The sequence below is a fragment of the Apteryx mantelli genome, chromosome 30 (assembly GCF_036417845.1).
Source record: "Apteryx mantelli isolate bAptMan1 chromosome 30, bAptMan1.hap1, whole genome shotgun sequence".
Taxonomy (NCBI): Eukaryota; Metazoa; Chordata; class Aves; order Apterygiformes; family Apterygidae; genus Apteryx; species Apteryx mantelli.
The window spans coordinates 2,360,373-2,381,416 of record NC_090007.1 but is presented as its reverse complement, the minus strand read 5'-3'; the positions used below and the strand labels follow the sequence as shown (position 1 = coordinate 2,381,416).

At 70.4% G+C, this 21,044-nt stretch overlaps 1 protein-coding gene across 1 annotated transcript; it reads right to left on the bottom strand.

Annotated features, from left to right (window-relative positions):
- Positions 1–5,387: 5,387 nt before the first annotated feature.
- On the bottom strand, positions 5,388–10,742 carry IL12RB1 (interleukin 12 receptor subunit beta 1). Its single transcript, XM_067313070.1, is given in 15 exon segments — positions 5,388–5,699; positions 5,785–5,866; positions 5,939–6,035; positions 6,143–6,286; positions 6,575–6,715; positions 7,097–7,198; positions 7,529–7,763; positions 7,765–8,013; positions 8,110–8,192; positions 8,309–8,419; positions 8,553–8,607; positions 8,937–9,088; positions 9,174–9,343; positions 9,959–10,073; positions 10,703–10,742. Coding segments are annotated over 15 exon segments (2,088 nt in total).
- Between the last annotated feature and the right edge of the window lie 10,302 nt (positions 10,743–21,044).

Genomic DNA, 21,044 nt, shown 5'->3' with positions numbered 1-21,044 from the left:
GCCCCGCTGCCAGGTGCCGGCTCCGCGGGAGCAGCTGGCGTCCCGGGGCTGGCCCGTTTGCGGGGAGAGGGGGGATCGTCGGTAAATATAAGTGCAACTTATTAACGCGATGCTTCGGCCCCCGTGGGATTCCCCCCCCCCCCCCCGGGTTCGTGCCGGCCTGGCTCAGCGCCGCTCCTCCGCCCGGTGACTCAGCCCGCGCCGCTGCCGCCCGCCGAAACCGCCGGCAATCGCTTGGCAGAGCCCCGCTCGTCCCTGCCCTTCGCAGGGGCTTTCCCTGCCGGTTTGACAGGAATCGCAGCTTTTTGCCCGCGGCGGGCACGGCGCCGGCGCCACGGCTCCTCTCCCCGCTCCGGCAGCCCTCGCGCCCTCCGCTTTCCCGGGATGAGCACGTCCCGCGGATGGCGTGCCCAGCCGAGGGGTTAGCCGAGCGGTTTAACCCTGCTCCGGCCAGAGCTGCCCGGCCAGCGCATCCCAGCGCTCGGCACCCCGTGGGAAACCCCCTTCCCGGCGGCATCCCAGCCCCGCCGCCGGCTCCGAGCGCGGGAAAGCTCCCGGCGCCAGCCCTGGGGCCGCGGCGGCTTTGCTGCGGGGCTGCTCGGCGCCCCGGGCTGCCGCTGGGCCTCGCCGCAAATTGCCTTGTTATTCAGCGCGTCGGGAACGGCCCCTTGTTTTTCCGCCGCCGGATTGCCCTTGTTTGGGATCTTGTTTTTCCTCCGCCGGATCCCTGGCTGGAGGCGGCCGCGGGGCTCCCGCTTGTTTACCGGCCGCTTCCTCGGACAATGGAAAATTTTTACGAGTTTGGACCCTTCTCCGGTTGTTTTGGAAGCGGCTGAGCTCGGCTCGCAAACATGTCTATGGATAAACAGCGGGGCCGGCGAGGGGGGCCGCCGCGGCGCCCGCGGGGCGCGCACCCATTCCGGGCTCCCGGCCCGGCTTCGGGGGGGGGGTCGAATCCCAGCGCCGGGGTGTTTCACCCGGGGAGAAGCCCCCCGAAAGGCGAACGCCCCTCCCGACCCCTGCGAAAGGGGCCAAAATCGGCGCTTTTAGCAGCGGAAGAGGCTCCGGGGAAGGGGCGGGAGCCGGGTCCCGCCGCGGCGCCGAAACGCCCCGTCTGGGTCGCCGCGACCCCGGCGTGAAATATTTCGGCTTTTCTCAGCAAACAGCTGACGGGGTTTAAAAAAACAAGACGGAGCCGCACGAGGCGGCGGGATCAGCCGGCGGCGGCGGCGGCGCGTGACGTGTTGACACACAAACAGGGAGCCGGCGCGCCGCGGCGGGGTGCTCGCCGCCGGATCCGCTTCGCCCCGTGGCCGCCGTCGCCTGCCGGGCGCCGCGTGTTTCCCTACAAAAGGCAACGGGATAACGGAAGGGGGGGAGAGGCCGAAGGGATGCGGCGGCGGCGGCGGCGGCGGCGGCTCCCTGCCTTGTTTTGATGCCCTTCGCTCAGCGCGAGGGCGGCGTTTCGCAAGCAAACGCATCCGCCCGGCGCCCGGCGCCCGCCTCGCCGCGGACTTTAGCTCCGCGTCCGCCGGCGCCGAGCCCCGGGGCCGCCGGGAAAATCCCATGCCGCTTCCAGCAGCCTCCCGTTGCTTTTCCACACCAGCTCGGCCGCTTCGCGACGTCTGAAATGATATTTCGTGGGCGCGTGTGGGAAAAGCCCCCGCGGGGCGGGCAAAACGCCGTGTCCAGGGGACTATCCAGGCGGAGCAGGATAAGCGTTTGCTTTTCCCAGCTTTAATTCGGGGATCGGCCTCTTCTCTCCCGGCTGCCCTCTCCCGCCAGACCCCGGGGCCCCTCGGCTCTGGTTTTCCACCGTTTTCTCGTCAGCTGAGCCGCGGGTATTTTAGCAAGGCAAAATCTCCGCGGGGCTCTCCGTGCCATCCCCGCGTCGTGCGCAGGGAGGCGAAGAAGCCGGCTCCCGGGCGCCGCCGGCTCCCGCGGCCGGCAAAACCCCCTCGGCCGACTTCCCTTCTCGTTTCCCCTTTGCAAAAGCTCTTGCAGAAACGCCCCGACCCCCCCGGCGCTGCTGGGCAGCCGCGCGCGCCGCCAAGCCCGAGGCGGCCGGGCCGGAGCTTTCTGCAACGGGAACGGGAGGGAAATATCGGAAGGAGCAGGCATCCCGGGGTGCCCGGCACAGGGAGGGCTCCCTCGGGAAGGGGGTCCCCTGGGAATATCACTTCCCGTGCGCTGGGAAGAAGCACCAGTTTGGAGCTAGTTTCGGCCGAGGAGCGAGGCAGCCTCCCGGAGCGGAGACGGAGGGCGGCGATAGCCCGCGGGGAGGCTGGGCCGGCTCCGGGCGGCTCCCGGCGGAGACATCGGCACTGGAGGCGGCTCGGAGCGGCCGGCGCCGGGTGCGGAGGCGCGAGGGGCCCCCAGGCCAGTTCGTCCTGCTTTCCCGGCGGTTTTGCCCGGGAAAGAACAGGAAAAGTTAATCAGTTTGCAAAGAGCTGCCGATCCCGGGGGAAGCAAATCCGCGGGGATCGATGACTGCTGCTGGATTAACGTGCCGCAAAACGCAGCCGTCTGCTCCGCGTCCAGGATGGGCTCGAGCTGCAGAAGGCGAAGGGGGGGGTTTCGGGAGCGGGGCCCTCCGGTCCCTTCCAAGCCACCGCTATCCTCAGCTCAACCCTCTCGAGCAAAATATGTTTATGCCGCAAACCCCTGGGAAGCGCCCATGCCAGCCCGGCCGGGAATGTGCGCGCTGATAAGGGCGCCGTGTCCTTTCCTGCGCGATAATCCGATAGCCCCGGCCAGGAAAGGCGCAGCGGGCGCCGAGCCCCCCCCGCCCAACGCTGGGACCGCGCAGGGGCTCCTTCTACCGTTTAGTATCACAAGGTTTCAGTTCAAAAAAAACCCCCAAAAACAACAAAAAAACCCCATCCGTGGCTTTTTCCGGGCTGCTGGCGGCCGGTGCCGAAGCCTGGAGAGCAGAGAGCCGCCCCAAGGCGGCGCTGCGGGAGCCGAGCGAAGCCCCGGACCGCGGGGGAATCGCCGCCGCGGGGGAAAGCAAGGGGAGCTCCGGACCCCGCGGGGCCGCCTGGGCTTTGAGTCATTTTTCCACTCGCAGGCAGCTGTTTTGCAACGAGAAAGTATCGCTCGCTTTGGCAAAGCTGCTGCGCCGAAAGCTCGGCCTCGCCTGCGAGCGGCGGGGGAAAAGGCAGGAATCGCCCCGCTTTTCCCAGGCCCTGTTTGCACGGCGCAGCTGCGGTCGCCGCCGCGGCACCCGGCGGTTGCGAAATGCCGGTGACAGCAACGCCCAGGGCTCGGAGAAAACACAACACGCGGTGGGGGGGGGCCGGCTGCATTCCCGTGCCGGCACCGTTCCCGTGCCGGCTGCGTTCCTGTGCCAGCCGCGTTCCCGTGGTGCCCAGGCCCTGTCCCCGCTCCCGGCGCGGTGCTGCGCTAAAACCAGGCTGCTGCCGCTGCGAGGGCGGCGCGGGGGCCACGCTGCTGCCGCCCGCCGCTTCGCTCTCCGCCGGCCCCTTTGCCGGTGAAACCGGTTCCAGCTCCTGGTTTGCAGCCCAAACCGGAGTGCGTGCCCGCCGGGAGGCCGACGCCGCACCGCTGCCGCGCCAAGGCACCGACAGCCCTTCCGTGCTTTCTGTTTGGCGCCGGGCGAGCTCGCGCCTCCGGGCTTTCGGGCGAGCGGGAGCCGCCGCTGGCACCGGCACCTGTAAACAGCCGGCAGGAAGATGCTGTGCCCTACGGGAATAGCCGGCACCCGGAAAAAAGCACCGCGGGCCGTAACTGTATGCCCTCCGCTAAAAATAAAGGCGGCCGGTCTTAAATTAACCCGTTTTATAGGTCCCCGTCCACGTGTGTCCGAAACGGGCTGCTCCGAGCGCTGCGGCGGGTGAATCTCTGCTTAGCCGGTGCAAATGGGCCGGCAGCTCGTGGCAGCGCCGGCACTCGGGGTGTCTCCGAGGCTGCCAAACTCACGCAATCCCCCTTCCTTGGGCCGTTTGGGGTGTTTCCCCCCCCCAATTGCTGTGACTCTTTGCTCCTTGTCCTGGAGCTGCCCTAGAGAGCGTCTCCGCTGCTGCGGCACCCGTGTCACGAGCTGCCCGTTCTCAGGCGGTGTTTGCTGGTGGCTGCTCGGGGGGAGGGGGGCTCTTACTGCCCCCCCGGCCGGGTCGAAAACAGGAATCGGGAGCTGCTGTCCTGGCCTGAACTCGTCCCTTTTTCTGACTCCATCGAGAAAACGCGCATGATGATGAACTGGCAGCGGCGCTGGCCCCGTGCCGGGCGCTGTTTACCGCCGGCTTCGCGCCGTGACCCCGGGGCCGCTGCTTTTGCTGCCCTGCTGCCGAAAAGGGGCTGTAAACAGGGGCCGGGCTTGAAACCCGAGCGGGCGGCCAGGGAGCGCGAGCCCGTAACGAAATACTTCCTCTGCAGGCGCTCGCCTTGCCAACAGGGCGCCGAGAGCAAACTTTACGGCTCTGCCTTTAATTTTAACGCAGCCGCACGTCGGCTAAATCGTAACAAGCTCCCGAACGCGCCGTCCCGGGTTGCATTTTCCCTTATTCTGCGCGTGGGGTTTGCTGCAGGCTTTTGCTTTTGGAAGCGTCCCGTTTGAAGCAGAACGGGGCTTTTTCTGCGCCTGGCGGCAGGGCTCCCCCCGGGCGTCTCCGGCCGCGTCCCCTGCGGCTCAGCCAGGCCGGACACGGCGGCGAGGGGGCCGCGGAGCCGGGTGCCACGCGGGTCTGGTGCCACCTCGTGGCCTCGGCTGCGGTGGCTGTGGCCGTGCAGCGCCGGGCACCGGCCTCGGGGAGCCGCCGCGCAGCCGGAGCCGGGGCTGGTGGCGGCGCTGGGGAGCTCAGCACCGTTCTGGGGCGGAAAAGGCGCCGGGCGGCTGACGGCGCTGCCTTTCCCTGTACTTTCCCGTGCTACTAACCTTTTATTTTTGCTTTTATTTTGAGCGCTCGGCAAGCGAGCGCGGCTGCGTCCGGCCCGGAGCTGCGCCTAAACCACAACCCGCTCTCGAGCTTCAGCGGCGGCTGAAGTCCTGCCCCAGATACAACACGGCTGCCTCGCCGGGAGGAAATCACGTTTAATGGGTGCACAGGTCCCGAAAAGCAGACAACTCCCCCCAAAAGTGCTGGTGTTTTGACTCGGGAGCCCAACGCGGGCGGCTCCCCTGTGCCGGGTGCCCATGTCCTGCCGTTCCCACGCTGGGCGTCTGCCGTTTCTGCCGTTCCCATGCCGGGCACCTGCCGTTCCCACGCCGGACACCCGCTCTTCCCGCACTGGGCATCCACTGTTCCCGCTGTTCTCATGCCGGACACCTGCTGTTCCCACGCCGGGCACCTGCTGTTCCCACGCCGGGAGCTCACGTCCCACCATTCTCGCGCCGGAAACCCGCTGTTCCCGCGCCGGGCGCCCACTCACAGCAGTGCTGACCTCTCCGCCGGCGCGTCGAGGCTCCCCTCGCCCCGGAGGGCGACGGGCTCGTCCATGCCGAGCGGGGCCGGCGGCAGGAGAGGCCAGCAAAGCCCCGGGTTTTCCTGGGCGCCGGCCGGGCCGGGCACCTCCTGCCGCCGGTACTCGAAGGGCAGCTCCTCGGCGGGCGGCTCGGCGGCGCCGGCGGGCGGCGCGCGGCTCTCGGCTCCCTCCTTCTCGGGGCCGGGCTCCGTCACCAGCAGCTCGGCGCGGCTGAATTTCTCCGAGGGCTCCACGAAGGCTTGGCGGCGCTCGCCCTGGGGGCGGCAGGGCGTTTGGCGCACAGCGAGGGCCGGCGCCGGGGCTCGGCCGCCCGCCCGCTCCCGCCCGCTCCCGCCTCACCTGGCCCATGTCGGCGGCGGAGAAGCGGATGGCCTCGCTGCCGCGGGGCTTGGGCAGCGGCGGGCACAGCAGGCGCGCGGCCCTGCGGGAGGCGGCGGTGAGGGGCGCCGGGGGGGGGGGTGCGGGGGTCCCCGCCGCCGGCCCCCGCTCTCACCTCTTCTTGCCCAGCCGGCAAAGCGCCGCCAAGGCCGGGAGGCCCAGCAGGACGCCCAGGTACCGGAGGATGGACTTCCAAGCCAGCGGCTGCAGCCCTGGCAATGGATGGATGGATGGATGGACGGACGGACGGACGGCTCAGCCCACGCGGAGCGGCCCCGTGGGCAGAGCGAGGGCAGGGGGGGCTCTGGCCCTTCCTTACCCGGCGCCTTGGTCTGGAAGTGCCACCGCGCCGTGCAGGCACCGCCGGGCTCCGCCGTCACCTCGTGGATGCCGAGCCGGTACGCGGTGCCGGGCCGCAGGCCGCCCAGGGTGTAGTGCCGGGCCGAAGCGTCCGCCTGCAGGTCTGGGCGGGGGGAGAGGGGCCGGGAGGAGCGCCGCAGCCGCAGCCGCCGCCGCAGCCACCGATGCAGCCGCAGCCGCTGGCCCCGCTGGCAGCCGCCCCGGGTTGCAGCCCGTTTTCACGCTTTGGCTGCCTGCTGGCTCCCCAGCGCCATGGGCGCCCCGCTCTGCTGCACCTCGCCCTGCTTTCCCCCTTCCCTTCCCTTCCCATCCCTTCCCTTCCCTTCCCTTCCCTTCCCCTCCCTCCCCTCCGGCGCCATTCCCGGCTCGCCGCCTCGCCGCGGGCGCTTACACGTCAGGTTGTGGCCCTCGGCCCCGTAGCAGATGATGTACTTCTTCAAAACGCCGGGGCAGGCGGCGCGGGGCGACGGCCGCCACTGGAGCACGGCGGAGTCGGCGCTGGCGTTGATGCGGATGGACTCAGCGAGCGAGGCTGCAAAGTCGGGGCAAACACTGCAAACGCGCAGGGGCTGCAAGCGGAGACCGGGCTGCAAACACGCAGGGGACACAAGCAGAGAGTGGGCTGCAAATGTGCAGGGGACACAAGCGGAGACCGGGCTGCAAACACGCAGGGGACACAAGCAGAGAGCGGGCTGCAGACGTGCAGGGGCTGCAAGCGGAGACCAGACTGCAAATGTGCAGGGGACACAAGCGGAGAGCAGGCTGCAAACACACAGGGCTGCAAGCAGAGACCGGAGGAAGCATTTGGGGAACCAGCCTGGGCTTCGCGTGATCCGACTGCGTCTCCCGATGAACGCTTTTCCCCGGTACCGGGATGCACCCGCGTTGTGACGCTCCGCGTTCCCCTACGTACCGTTGCCGACGTAGTGGTAGGTCAGGGCGAAGGTGGCCCAGTCGCGCTCCGGCACCCAGCCGTGCACGGCGAGTCGGTAGCACGCCTGCTCCGCCAGCTCCCCTGGGCGCAGAAGGAGGCCGCGCTGCTAGACCGCACCCCAGCGGGCCCAGAGCTCGCCCGGGCGCAGCCGGGCCGCAGGAATCGGGGAGGGTAAGAAACCGGTTGCACATCCCAGCTGGTTTCTAAAAGCCCGGTGAGTTTTGGGAGCGAATAACCAGGATATTCTAGCTCGCAGTGGCCCGTAAGACCCGTAGCTGGGTACTGGGAGCAGAGCCGGCCTCGGGCGGGAGCTGTGAAATGGGTGCAGCGCTGGGCCGGGCTCGCGGGACCCGAGCGGCTGCAAGGGGGAGGCGGCACGGGAGGGCGGGGGAAAGGGCTGCTCTTTCCTACCCCGCTCCACATGGATGCTGTTCGCCGGGAAATCCCTCTCGACGCAGGCGTCCCGCTGGGGCGCCCCGGCCAGCGGCTGCTTCTCGAAGCAGTAGGCGAGCCCGGCGCTCGCCGCCTCCCAGCGCAGCGTCACGGCGCCACCGGCCGCGCTGAAGCCCTTGAAGCCGAGCTCTGGGGGCGAAACCGGGGACGGGACGTTTGCCGCGGCACCGCGGCCCGGCCGAACCTGCTGATTCCCCCGAGGGGGCCGCGGCGGTACCTGCTCGCCGCTCGGCCGGCACGCGGAGGCGCCGGGGGGGACCGGGGCCGGCGGCGTTGGCCGCCGTCAGTGCCACGTCGTAGGCGGCGCCGCAGAGGGTCAGGTTGTGGCCCGTGGCCTCCTTGCCCAGGAGCAGCTCGTCCTCGTCGGGCGGCTCGGCGCAGCGGCACGGCGCCATGCGGACCCGCAGCGCGTAGGTGACGTCGCCCTGCTCCTCGCGGGCTCGCTGCGGCGGCGGCGGTGGCGGGAAGGGGGGGGGGGGCGGCGTTAAACGGGGGCGGCGGGCGGCTCGCGGGGCGGCTCGCGGGCCGCGGTGCCGTACCTGCCAGCCCAGCCGCAGCACCCTCTGCCCGCCGCCGCCGAGGCGCCCCAGCTCGTAGCGCAGCTCCGGGCTCGCCGAGATTTCTGCAAAAGCACCGGCGCCGTGAGCCCCAGCCGGCCGCGCCGGGGGCCGCGCCGGAGCAGGGGGGATGGGACGGGATGGGACAGGGGGGACGTGCGGGCAGCCCGGCCCCGCTCACCCTCGGGGACGAAGACGGTCTCGCTCCAGTCGCTCCAGTAGCTGCTCCAGTGCTGCGGTTTGTGCCGGAGCTGCAGCTCGAAGGCGGCGCTTCCCCCCAGGCTGCAGCTCACTGGAGCGGGACGCGGGGCTCAGCCGCGGCGCCCCCGTTTCGGCCGGCGGCGGGGGGGGGGACGACGCTCACCACCCCGCCGCCAGCCCCGTGTGTCCCCGTCCCCCCCCCCCCGGGCGGGGGCTAAACCCACCCGATTCCTCCTCGCCGTCCTCGCCGTCCTCTTCCCCCTCCGTCCTGCAGGTCACCTACGAGGAGGAGCCGGGCGAGCGCGGAGGCGCCCGCAGCGGCACCGGGGCTGAGCCGCGCTCGGCGCTGGCACACGCGGCTGCCGCAGCCCCCCCAGGCCGGCGCGGCAAGGGGGACGTGCCCCGAGCCAGTTTTTGGGGGACAAACAGCCCGGTTTCATCCACCAGCAGCATCGTTATTATAATCCAGGCTTTTCCCTCTGCAATCCCCGCGAATCGCCCCCGGATGCCGTTACGGGCAACGGCGTGATTGCACCACCGGGGGAGAGCGGCTAATTCGGTGAAACAGCGGGGAAAAACGCGTCGCCCCGGGGCCCCGCCGCCCTTACCCGTGTCCAGGCGCGGTCACCCGCCTTGCGGTAGCGCGCCTCCCTCTGCAGCGGCCGCTTCCCGCGGTGGCACGGCGGCCGCCGCAGCCGCAGCCGCAGGCGGCCCCCGGCCTTGCCGAAGCTGCTCCCGGCGGAGGGGGGGTCCAGTTTGACTGCGAGGACAGCGCGGCCCCGGTGATCGGCACCGGCGCCGGCGGTGCCCCCTCCCCGCGCGCGCCCGGCCCGCCGCCCGCTTACCGGCCTCGTCGAGGTAGAGCGTGAGGTTGCGGCTCCGCTGCAGGCGCCGGCCCCAGCGCGCCTCCACCCAGGCCGTGGCGTTGGTGAGCACGTAGACCTGGCGGTGCTGCAGCGTGCGCTCCGGGAGGGCGCCCGCCGCGTGCTGCTGGCACAGCCGCGGCACCGCGTAGCTGCGCGGGGCGGCGAGCCCGGCACGTCAGGGACGGGCCGCTCCCGGCGGCTCCCGCGGTGCCCGCTGCATCCCCGTGCCCGGTGGGATCCCATGGAGCGCTCCACGTTCCTGTGCCCGGCGGCTCCCCCGTGCTCCCGGCGGGATGCGGTGCCCGCCATGTCCCCATGCCCATTGGGATCCCATGGAGCCCTCCGTGTCCCCTTGCCCAGTGGCTCCCCAGTGCTCCCGGCGGGATGCCCAGCAGGTTCCCGTGGTCCCCTCTGCATCCCTGTGCCCGGCGGCTCCCGCGGTGCCCTCCGTGTCCCCATGCCCTCCAGCTCCCCAGCACTCCCAGTGGGACGCGGTGCCTTCTGCGTCCCCATGCCCCATGGGCTTCCCAGCACTCCCAGCGGGATGTGATGCCCTCCGTGTCCCCATGCCCAGCAGCTCCCACGGTGCTCCCGGCAGGATGTGGTGCCCTCCGCATCCCCTTGCCCCGTGGGCTCCCGCGGTGCCCTCCACATCCCCATGCCCATGGACTCCCCAGCACTCCCAGCGGGATGTGGTGCCCTCAGCGTCCCCGTGCCCCCGGGCGCTCCCGGTGCTCCCGGCGGCACGCGGGCCCCCGGCTCACCAGAGCGTGAGGACGTAGGTGGTGTTGCCGTCGGGGCCCCAGGGTGGCCAGCGGCAGAGGAAGCTGCGCGAGCCACATTGCTTGAAGCAGGCGAAGTCGGGCTCCTCGGCAGAGCCTGCGGCAGAGGGGAGGCATCGCGCCCGGCCTGACCCCGGCCCCCGCTGCCGCCGCTCTCGCCCGGCTCCTGCCCCCGGAGCCCGGGCTGGACGGGGCCGGGAGGCGCCGCGGACCCCGCGCCAAACCCTCGGCAGGGCGCAGCGCCGGCAGCCCCAGGCGCGGGGAGCGCGCGCGGCGCCTGCATCCGCTGATGGCTGCGTGTGCCGGCAGCGATGCGGGTTTCTCCTTCTCCCTCGAGCTGCTTCTGCTTTCCCAAAGCGCCGGAGCAGTTAAAACCGGGCCGGGGGGGGGGAGAACTCATTTCTCCTAGCCCGAGCTCCCGTAGCGGGCACCCGGGTGATTTACGGGGATGCTGCTCTGCCGGGCCGCAGGGACGACGGCTGCTCCCTCCCCGGCGCTGCCGGCACTGCCGCGAGTCCCCCCCGGCTCCCGCGCGCCGCCGGCCCCGCTCCCCCCCGCCAGTCCGATGGCCTTTCCAGCAGGTCCCGGCATTTTTGGCGCGGGCCTCCGCGGCATGAGCGAGCCAGCTCGCCGGCCCGGCGCGAGAACCGCCTTATCGCCCCGGCATCGTTCATTGAAAGTTTTCTAAAGTTATCTTTCATCTCCGCACACCACAGAAACACTTACGGCTCAGCGCCGCCAGCGCCAGCGGCAGCCACCAGCGCATGGCGGCGGCGGGGCTTTCCTCCGGCGAGGAGGAGGAGGAGGAGGAGGCTGAAGGGCTCCTTCCTCGGCGCTGCCCTTTCCGGGGGTGCGCGGCCGGGGCGGGAACCCACGGGCGTCCCCGGAGCCGGCCGCGGCTGGGGGGCGCCCGGGCGAACCCAGGCAGCGCGCCGGCGTTTCCTCCGCGGCGGAGAGGTTAGCGCCGCTTTCCCGGGGCAGAACGGCAGAGATCCCCCCCGGCGGCGCTCCGCAGGGTCCCGGCGGCGGCCCGGTGCGGCGCCTCCGCCGCGAGCTCGCCGCGCGCCCGCACGCGCCCCGCGAGAAGAGCAAGCTAAGCAGAAGAGGTGGCTTTTTTTGTTGTTGGGTTGGTTTTTTTTTTGCAAACCTCGCGCTGACTTTTTGATCCCGCCGGCAGCAGGGCAAGGAAGGGGGGGGTGCTCGGAGGTGAGCGTTGCGATTTCGGTTTTTCGGCGGCGTGTGTGCACACGTGTGCACGCTGCTGCTTCTCGCCACCCCGCCACTCCGGGGCTTTGCTCGCGGGCGGCTTTGCCAGCGTGTGCACGCGGGGGAGACCCACCGGTGCGGAGTTTTTGGGGGGGTTTTGGGCTGCGGCGGTGCCCCAGGTGCTGCAGCCCGCCCGGCCTCGGCACGGCCCAGCGCGCAGCCGCGGGACTGCGCGGAGCTGGGGTTGCGTCGCGCCGCCGATGCCCAGCACGAATCACCGCCCGCCGCGGCGAACAAAAGCCCCAGTGAGCGGCGGCCCCGCGTGAGCGGCGCGGGCGGCCCCGGCGCGGCGGAGCCGGCTGGCACCGAGGGCCGGCACAGAGCCCCGTTGTCCCTGCAGAAAGCGGCTCCTTGTCCGCCCTGCCGCGGCCCCGGGGCGGCGCGGGCGCAGCGTCCCTGCACCGGGCCGGCGGCGGGGTTCTCCGGCGCGGGGCACAACCCCTCCATCCGGGCCGGGCCAGGCTGGGCTGGGAGCCCCCAGCCAGGCTGTCCCACGCCGGGCACCACCATGCCAGGCTGTGCCATGCGGCATCGTACCGTGCCCTGCTGGGCTGGGCCAGCCCTGGGCCAGGCTGGGCCATGCCGGACCGTGCCAAGCCGTGTCGCGCTGAGCTGGGCTGCACTGGACCATGCCGGGCTGTGCTGGGCCGTGCCAGACCGTGCTGTGCTGGATTGGACCGTGCCAGACCGTGCTGTGCCCAGCTGCGCTGTGCTGAGCTGCACCGCACCATGCCAAACTATGCCGCGCTGTGCCAGGCTCTGCCGGACTGCGCCATGCTAGATCATGCTGTGCCGTGCCAGGCTGTGCAGTGCTGTGCCAGGCTGCGCAGTGCCAGGCTGTGCAGTGCCGTGCAGTGCCATGCCGTGCCAGGCTGTGCCAGGTTGTGCAGTGCCAGGTTGTGCCGTGCCAGGCTGTGTAGTGCCAGGCTGTGCAGTGCCGTGCAGTGCCATGTCGTGCCAGTCTGTGCCAGGTTGTGCAGTGCCAGGCTGTGCAGTGCCATGCCATGCAGTGCCAGGCTGTGCAGTGCCAGGCTGTGCAGTGCCAGGCTGTGCCATGCAGTGCCAGGCTGTGCCAGGCTGTGCCGTGCCAGGCTGTGCAGTGCCGTGCCAGGCTGTGCAGTGCCAGGCTGTGCCATGCAGTGCCAGGCTGTGCCGTGCCATGCAGTGCCCTGCAGTGCCAGGCTGTGCCGTGCAGTGCCAGGCTGCGCCAGGCCGTGCGGAGCCGGAGCCGCCGCGCTGCACCGCGGGCCGGGCTGGGCCGGGGCTGACGCGCGTCAGCTGACGCGGCGGCGCCGCTGGGCGGCGCAACGGGAGCACCGGGAGCTCCGGGAGCACCGGGAGCACCGGGAGGCGGCGGGGCGCAGCGGGCATGGACGAGTCCAGCATCCTGCGGCGCCGGGGCCTCCAGGTGAGCGTGGGCGGCCGCGCCGGCACCGGGCACCGGCACCGGGCACCGGAGTGGCGCCTCTCCGGGGCACCGGATCGCAGCTGGCTTGAATGCCTGCTGTGCCACCGGGATAGCGGGTTGCTGGGATACCGGAGGTGCCGGGATACTAGGATACCGGGGGTACCGGGATACAGGGTTGCCGGGATACCAGGATACCGGGGGTACCAGGATACCGGGTTGCAGGGATACCGGGGGTGCCAGGGTACCGGGATACAGGGGATGCTGGCCCCGGAGCCCGGCAGGGGCACGGAGAGGGGCGGCGGGGGTGCGAGCCGGAGGGGGCGGCGGGAGCGGGGGGAGCAGGGTGGGGGAGCCCAGCCCTGGAGTGGGGTGGGTGCGCGGGAGAGGTGGGTGCAAGACGTGGGTGCCGCGTGTGCGTAAGCCTGGCGCGCGACGTGGGCGCTCCGGGTGCGTGCAAGGAGTGGGCGCTGCGCGTGTAATCCTGGTGCGCGAGGTGGGTGCGCGTGTGCAGGCGAGGTGGGTGCTGTGTGCGTCAGCCCGGCGCGAGAGGTGGGTGCTCCGGGTGCCCGCGTGCGCGCGTGCGAGGTGGGTGCTGTGTGCGCGCGAGAGGTGGGCGTGAGGGGTGGGTGCGCGGGGGGGGGGGCACGTGTGTGAGAGGTGGGTGCTGCATGCGTGGGGAGCGGGTGCCATGCATGGGCGAGCGGCGGGCGCCCGGGTGTGCAGGAGGTGGGTGTGCGTGTGCAAGCGGGGGGGGGGGGTGCCGCGTGGGTAAGCCTGGCATGGCACGGGTGGGCACGGGAGCTGCACAGCCCGGACCGGCACAGGGGCAGGGTGCAAGCACCGAGCCGTGCTGCGGGTGCTGAGAGGGGTGCAGGGCTGTGTGCCGGGGTGCACGTGCCCAGGGGCTGCCCGGAGCAAAGCCCCGGGGGGGGCAAAGCCCCGGGGGGGGGGGGAGCAAAGCCCGGGCGCACGGCTGCTTTTCCGGGCGCCCTCGTGCCGCGCGCCTCCGCTCCCTCCTGCAAAGAGGAGTCGCCGCAGCCCCGTGGGCCTGGCGCCGCTAGCGGGTGGCACAGCGCTGCCATCATCCGAGCGGCGGCTCCCGGGGGGCGACGGCGCCCGGCTGCGCTCTCAGCCCAGGGGAAAACCCACGCGGGACCTGCCGCTGCCTCCCACGGTGCCCAAGCAGGGTGCCAGGCTCTGGCCCACGCTGGCGTCCGGCTCCCCGCGGTGCAAATACCCCCCGGAGCGTGGGGCGCGCTGCCCGGCTGCCGCGGCGGGAGAGGGCGGCCGGGGCGCCAGGCGGGCAGCTCGTGCCACCCCCCGAGCCACGATGCCGTCCCGGCAAAAAAAGATAAATTAAGCTTTAATCCTGGCTTGCACCCTGCCGGCGGCGCACCCGCTTTTCTGCAAACGCCGAGCAAATAAAACCCCGGGGCGACCCTGCGCCTCGGCTGCACCCGGCATGGCCCCGGGGCTGGCGCGGGCGTGGGGTGCTCCGCTCCGGGGGGGGGGATCCCAGGCCTGCGGCCGAGGGCACCCACGACCCGGCACCCACGCCGGCCCCGCGGGCGCCGGATCGCCCATTGCCATGGCAACGCCCGCTGCGTCGCCATCCCCGCAGCGCCCGGCGCCAGGGCTGCGCGGTGCAGGGTGGCTGGAGGGGACACCCCCGGCTGCCACCTACGTGGAAATTGTGGGAATGCTGCCAAGCTGCTTAGGGATTGGGGGCTGGCGGGTGCTGTGCAAAGTGGGGGGAGGACGATTTGGGCCGAGGTTTCTGCCTGCCCTTTGGCCCGTTGCAGCACCCGGGAGCAAACACCTTCCCAGGAAGGGGGGAGAGCAAAGAGCGCCGGGGCTGCCGGCTGCTTTCCGCGTGCTCGGAGCTCCGGGGAAGGTGCCAGCACACGGGGCGCCGCGTGGCCGGGGCACAGCCTGCTCCCTGCCCCCCTCCCGGCCAAGCACCAGCGCCGCGGCCCCGCACGGCCCCAAGCTGCCCGGAGGCGCGCGCTGACCCTCGCTTTCGCCTCTTCTCGTTGCAGAAAGAGCTGAGCCTGCCGCGCCGAGGACGAGCGTAAGTACCGCTGCACCGAGCTGTGCCAGGCCTCTGCAGCCCCAGCGGTGCCAAGAGCAGCTGGCCCCGGGCGCGAGGGCCGTGTCCTGCTGGGTGCCGCTGCGGGGGACATCCCCGTCGCCTCGGGGCGCTTGGCGCTGCCGCGGGGCTGCCGGGCCTGGCCGGGCCCGAACGCAGGGTGGCAGCACCACGGTCTGCACCCGCATGGCCCGAGCGTGCTCGCGCTGCGCTGCGCTGGAGCCTGCTGGGGTGCGCTGGGATGTGCTGGGGTACGCTGGGATGTGCTGGGGTGCACTGGGATGTGCCGGCATGCGTTAGGAGGCCATTAAGAAGCTGTGCTGAGGTTGTGTGTTGGGATGTGTTGGGACTGTGTTACGGGGTGTTTGGGGGTACTGTGGCTGTAACGGGGGTCTCTTGGCACTGTGCAGGGGGTGTTGTGGGGCTGTGCCGGAGGTGCGCTGGGGCTGTACTGGGGCCATACTGGGGCTGGGTTAGGTGTGCGCTGGAGATGTGCCATGGCCATACTGGGGCCATGTTAGAGGTGCACTGGAGACGTGCCACAGCCGTACTGGGGCCACGCTGGGCTATGCTGGGGCCGTACTGGAGCTGTGTTAGAGGTGCACTGGAGACGTGCCACGGCCGTACTGGGGCCATGCTGGGCTATGCTGGGGCCGTACTGGAGCTGTGTTAGAGGTGCACTGGAGACGTGCCACGGCCGTACTGGGGCCATGCTGGGCTATGCTGGGGCCGTACTGGAGCTGTGTTAGAGGTGCACTGGCGGTGCGCTGTGGCCGTACGGGGGCTACGCTGGGGCTGTACTGGGGTTGTGCTGGAGCCGGGCCCTGCTGTGTCTGTCCGAGCCGAGCCGCGCCGAACCGAGCCGAACCGAGCCGGGCCGAGCCGAGCCGAGCCGAGCCGAGCCGAGCCGAGCCGGGCCGAGCCGAGCCGAGCCGAGCCGGGCCGGGCCGAGCCGAGCCGGGCCGAGCCGGGCCGGGCCGGGCCGAGCCGGGCCGAGCCGAGCCGAGCCGAGCCGAACCGAGCCGGGCCGAGCCGAGCCGAGCCGCGCCGCAGGGGCGGGCCGTGCCCGGCGGGCCGATCCCCGCGCCCCGACGGGGCCGCTCGTGCCCGCCCGCCGGCGGGAGCCGCCCAGCGCGGAGGCTGCCGGTGCGGCGGCGGCGGCGGCGGCGGCGGCGCGGGGAGCGGAGCGGCGGCGGCGGCGGCGGCGGGATGAAGTCGCGGCGGGACAGGCTGAAGATCCCCTCGCTGACCTTGGAGTGAGTCCGGCGCCGGGGCGGCCCGGGCGCGCCGCTACCGGCACCGGCGGGTCGGGGGGGCGGCGGCGGCGGCGGCGGGGGGGCTCCGCGCAGCCCCGGTGCAGCCGCGGCTGCCTCCGGATCCCGGTGCACCCCCGGGCCCGGCTCGCAGCTCCGGCTTGGACCCTCTTCCTCCGGCATCCGCAGCCCCGGACCTCCCGGTGTCCCCCCCCACCCCTCCCCCCGGCAGCCCCGGGCCTCCCGGTGTCCCTGTTGTCCCCCGGGTCCCCCTCCAGCTCTGCCCCTGCTCTCCTCTCCCGACCCCCCCCCGGCCCCCCCGGCCCTGGTGCCTGCAGCCCCCCCCCGGCTCCCGGCTCGGCGTTCACGGCGCTCCGGCGCGTCTTGCTTTGCAGCCTGTCTCCGAGCAGCCAGAGCCCGACCCCGCTGAGCCCCTGCAGCCCCTGCAGCCCCTGCAGCCCGTTACTAACCCTGCACCCCTGGAGGTAAGAGCCCCCTTCGCTCGCCGGCCCCCGGCCACTGCCAGCCAGCGCCCGCTCCGTGCAGGATGTGGGACGGTCCCGGGCAGGAGGGACCCGGGGGGCAAGGGGGAGAGCTGGAGACGGGTCGAGCAAAGCAGCCTGGTCTGGTCCGTCCCCAGCCCCGCGTGCCCCAAAACCGGCCGCGGGTCATGGTGTGGGGGGCCTGGGCGCTCTGTCCGCTACGGACCAGCCTGCGGTGTCCTTAGGGAGATGCCACGAAGGGGGGAACGGGACGGGAAGGGTCAGTTGCTGCCTGGCCTGGTCCGTGAGCATGGATAACCTGCCATGCCGGGTTAATGCCGGATGAGCGCGCCTGCCCCGGCTCTGGCTGCGAGCCCGCGGGGCCGGGGGCTGCCGGAGGGCTGCGGGTGGGGGCTCGAGGCCCGGCCGTGCCCACTCGCCCCGCGCCAGCAGGAGCCCCGGTGGCTCCTGCGGCAACGCCATCACGATAGCTGGAGCTCAGGCATCCCCCGTCTCCTAGCACCCTTTCCGAGAGAAGCCAGAGCCTGTTTGGAGCCGGGCAGGGGGGGATTGCCTTCAAAGCCGAGCAGGGCAGGGCATCCTCGTGCCCCCGCAGCGGGAGGTGGGAGCGGGGACCCCGCGTTCCTCCTCTGGCCCGGGAAACCTCCTTCGCTCTCTTTTCTGCCTTGCATCAGGCACCGATGAGGGGGAAGGGGCGAGAGAAAGAGATGTGCTGGGGGATGGGCACCTGCCACCCCGACCCGGGCGAGCAGAAGGACCTTGCTCTGCCCGGCCGGGTGCTTCCTGCAGCAGGTGGTAGGCGGGGGGACGAAGCGGTGCCAGACCTCGCGGCGCACGTGTGTCGCCGTGCTCTGCCCAGGGTGCAAGGTGCAGTGGCTGCGCTGGAGACCTGTGGTCGCGCTCCGTGCCTGCTCGGGGCCCCGGCGCCCGCGGGAACGGCGCTGTCCCGCTGCATGGGCTCTACCGGAGAGTCCCGTGCCCCTGGGTGCCGGGCAAGATGGGGATGTGCAGGGATCTTCGATGCCCCCGGGAAACCAGCGGAGCCATGGCTGGGCAAGCGGGAGGGAGCCGGAGCGCTGCCTCCCTTCCGCTTCCTGCCCTGCCACGCTCGCTCCGTGCGGGATACCGAGGGGGAGATGCTCTGCGGCCCGAAAAGCAAGGGCAGCAGTGCGTCCCGCTGCGATTTCCATCTGCCTCCCCCCCGTGTCCGTGGGGATTCAACTCCCGGCATGGCCTGCGGTGGGGTGCGGGACACGGCTTGGTCGTAATTAGCTGGCTGTTAATTGTGAGCGGCCCCAAGGGGGCTGGAGCCCTGGTGCGCAGGGTGCCCGTCCTGGCAACGGGTCCCTCGGAGCCCGCCAGACCCCCTGCCCTCCCCGCCTGTGTCCCCTGGCGTCTCCGGCCGCCCTTCGCGGGCTGCGTGGCTGCCCCGCGCCTGCAATTATCGAGGCCGTGTGTTTAAGCATCATGGAAAAACAAGTGCCGCCGAGCGGTTGCGCCCCCCCCCCGCAGCGAGTCCGCCGTCCTTGGGGAGAGCAGGCGGCACGTCCGCGTTTGCATTTCTAGGCCACGCGTGGCGGGTTCAGCGCGGGGACGGGGGAGAGCCCTGCGCGCAGCCGGCGGCACGGAGGGCTGCTCCCGGCGGGCCCCAGTGCCCCGGGGGCCACGGGGGGAACGGAGGAAGGGCCACGCGCTGCGGCAAATTAAAAGGGAGCGGAGTCATGGCTCGCGGGATGTTAACCCCGGTGACGGACCCTCCAGAGGCTCCTTTCGGCACTAATTCGTATCAGCCCGTGCCGAGTATGGGCAGCCTAGCGGGCGTCCCGCTGCGTCCCTGCTGCTTCGTGTGCGCGCTTGGAGCGTGCGTGTGCTCACGCTCACGCTCAGGTTTGGTGGTTGCCGCGTGTACTGGCGCGTCCTCTAAATAAATCGGTGACTAAAGACCATTTTTGTTGGGTGCATTTTACAAATCCATAATGAAATAAAGATGGGGAGCGAAGCTCTTTTGCTTGTGGTTTGGCGGAGTGGGCTCACCCTGTCTGGCTCTGCGTGGGGAGCTGAGGGTGTATTTGTCACTCCCCTTGGCTGTATTTTCCTGGTGTATAAACCATTTCTCTTCCTTCTGCCTGTGAGCAGGTGCTAGTGCTGCTAGGACAGGCAGGAGGCGTTCAAAGAGCCTTCAGGGAAAAAGCCTTGCAGGAAGGGCAAAGAGCAGAGCTGCAGGACAGGCCACGGCGGCCGGACCGCCACGTTCGTGCATCGGCCGGTGCACCGTGGCCGTGCTAACGTCTAGGGGGTGACGCGCGGCGATATTGCGATGGGATCCGGGGAGAGAAACAAAATCTCCCTGTTGTTGTGGAGCCTTGTTTGCTGAATGTGTCCTCAGTCAGGATTAGGGAGGTTTTTTTACTGTTTTGGTGCATTTGCCTCTATGGAAGCGGGCTGCCAAACTCAGAGTGAGCTGGTGCCACCAAGCCCGTTGCTGCCTGCGGCCAGGTCCGGGGCAGGGCAGCGCAATCCCATCTCCGGCAGGTTCAGAGTGTGGCCCGGGGAAGGCAGCAGGCTGCATGCATGAGCACGGATGCTTTTGCTGCTGGCATCTGGTTTTGAGCGTTTCACATCTTATATTAAGGTTTTATTTCTCTTTGCCTGCTGCGACTAGGATTGTCAGGCCCCATGCACTGAAACCAGGGGGTCTTACCCCGGTGTGCGCTTGCTGAGAACGTGCCCGGCTGTTTCGGAGCGAAATACAGCTCCAGAGCGGTCCTGCGGGAGTCCAGCCTCTGGACCTTTCGCAGTGCTCTTGTGAGGAAAACCCTGCCAAATCCTGTTGGTGTCGGGTTTTTGAGCTAAGGCAGTTGCCAGCTTCACTCGCGGCTGCTTGGAGAGCCTTGCCGCGTCCCCACGACGCTCCGTGCTGGCAGGAGCGCGGTTTGGGAGCCTCTGTTTCGCGCTGGCCTGCGAGCGATGCTGCGCGTGCCTTCATGAAAGGCGCTAAAGAGCAATTCATGCTTGCAATCCTTTAGCACCTGACCTACTCCGGCAGCCAGAAAACGAGTTCAGACACCGGAGGATTTATGTCACTAGGTCTTTGCTCTTCGCCTGCGAGTGCTACCGAGGTCTCCCCAATTAAATATTAAATCTTGCATGCGCGAGAACTCTTGGGCACGGCAAGGACGGGGCAGTCGTGTTCGAGCGTCGCGGCGCGGTTACGGCAGCGCTGGCGGCCGGGAAGCCGGAAACCGAAGGACCCCGTGGGCCAGTCGGCGGCCAGGTGAGCCACAAAACCTTTGCCTGGGCTGCGTTTCGAAGGATGCGAGTTGCCGAAGCCTGGAAGCCGCCCGCGAGAAAGAAGCGGGCCCGTGAATCGTTTTCGGCTGACCTCCGCTTTAATAACAATACTCCTGGCTTCTAAGAAAAGGCATTTGTTTTGCTTACAGGAAAGCAATTTGGTGGCGCCCGTGGGGGTGCGAGCCCGGGGACAGGCGTTTCTGAGGGTTTATCAGCACCCGAGGCAGATAGCTGGGGTTGGGTCGAAATATTAAATTTTGCAGCGTAGATAGCGCTCTCCTGACAAGATGGGCGCGGGAAGCGGCTGTGGTCCCCACACGCAAGGGAAGGACAGGGGGATGGGGGGAAACGGCTGACGTGCCCCCCCCCCCGGGGGGGAAAAACGGGTGATTTCAAACGTTTCTTGAAGTTTTGTTACCGCACAACCGCTGCGTGCCTCGGATGGGAGTGCGGCGAGGGGCTTCTCCGCCGAGGACCAGTGTTGTCGCGGGCTCGGTGGCAGGCCGGAGCCTCGCAGGGCGCTAAAAAATGGTGGCGGCGGCGGCGGTGAAGTGACCTGGGGGGGGATCTTAAAAAGCAAACAAATGGCAGGGGAAAGTCCTTGAGGGAGGAGGAGAGGGGGGAGAGAGGCAGTGCAGTGGGAAACTGGCCTCCATTTTGGGGTGCTGCCCCATCTCCATGGTAACCCTGGCTGTTCCCCCCCCTTCCCCGCTGACCCCGGCCTCCATTTTGGGGTGCTGCCCCGTCTCCATGGTAACCCTGGCTGTTCCCCCCCTCCCCGCTGACCCTGGCCTCCATTTTGGGGTGCTGCCCTGTCTCCATGGTAACCCTGGCTGTTCCCCCCCTCCTCGCTGACCCTGGCCTCCATTTTGGGGTGCTGCCCCGTCTCCATAGTAACCCTGGCTGTTCCCCCCCTCCTCGCTGACCCCGGCCTCCATTTTGGGGTGCTGCCCCGTCTCCATAGTAACCCTGGCTGTTCCCCCCCTCCTCGCTGACCCTGGCCTCCATTTTGGGGTGCTGCCCCGTCTCCATGGTAACCCTGGCTGACCCCGGCCTCCATTTTGGGGTGCTGCCCCGTCTCCATGGTAACGCCCCCCCGCCCCGTGACCCGCCGCCGGGGCGGGAAGGGCCGGGCCCAGCGCGGGAGGCGGCGGGAGGCCCAGCCCGGCGCGGCCCGGCCCCGGCGCGGCCCCGCGCGCCCCCGGCGCCGCCGCCGCCGCCGCTCCGTGGTGGCGGGTGGATGCGGCCGGGCCCCGCC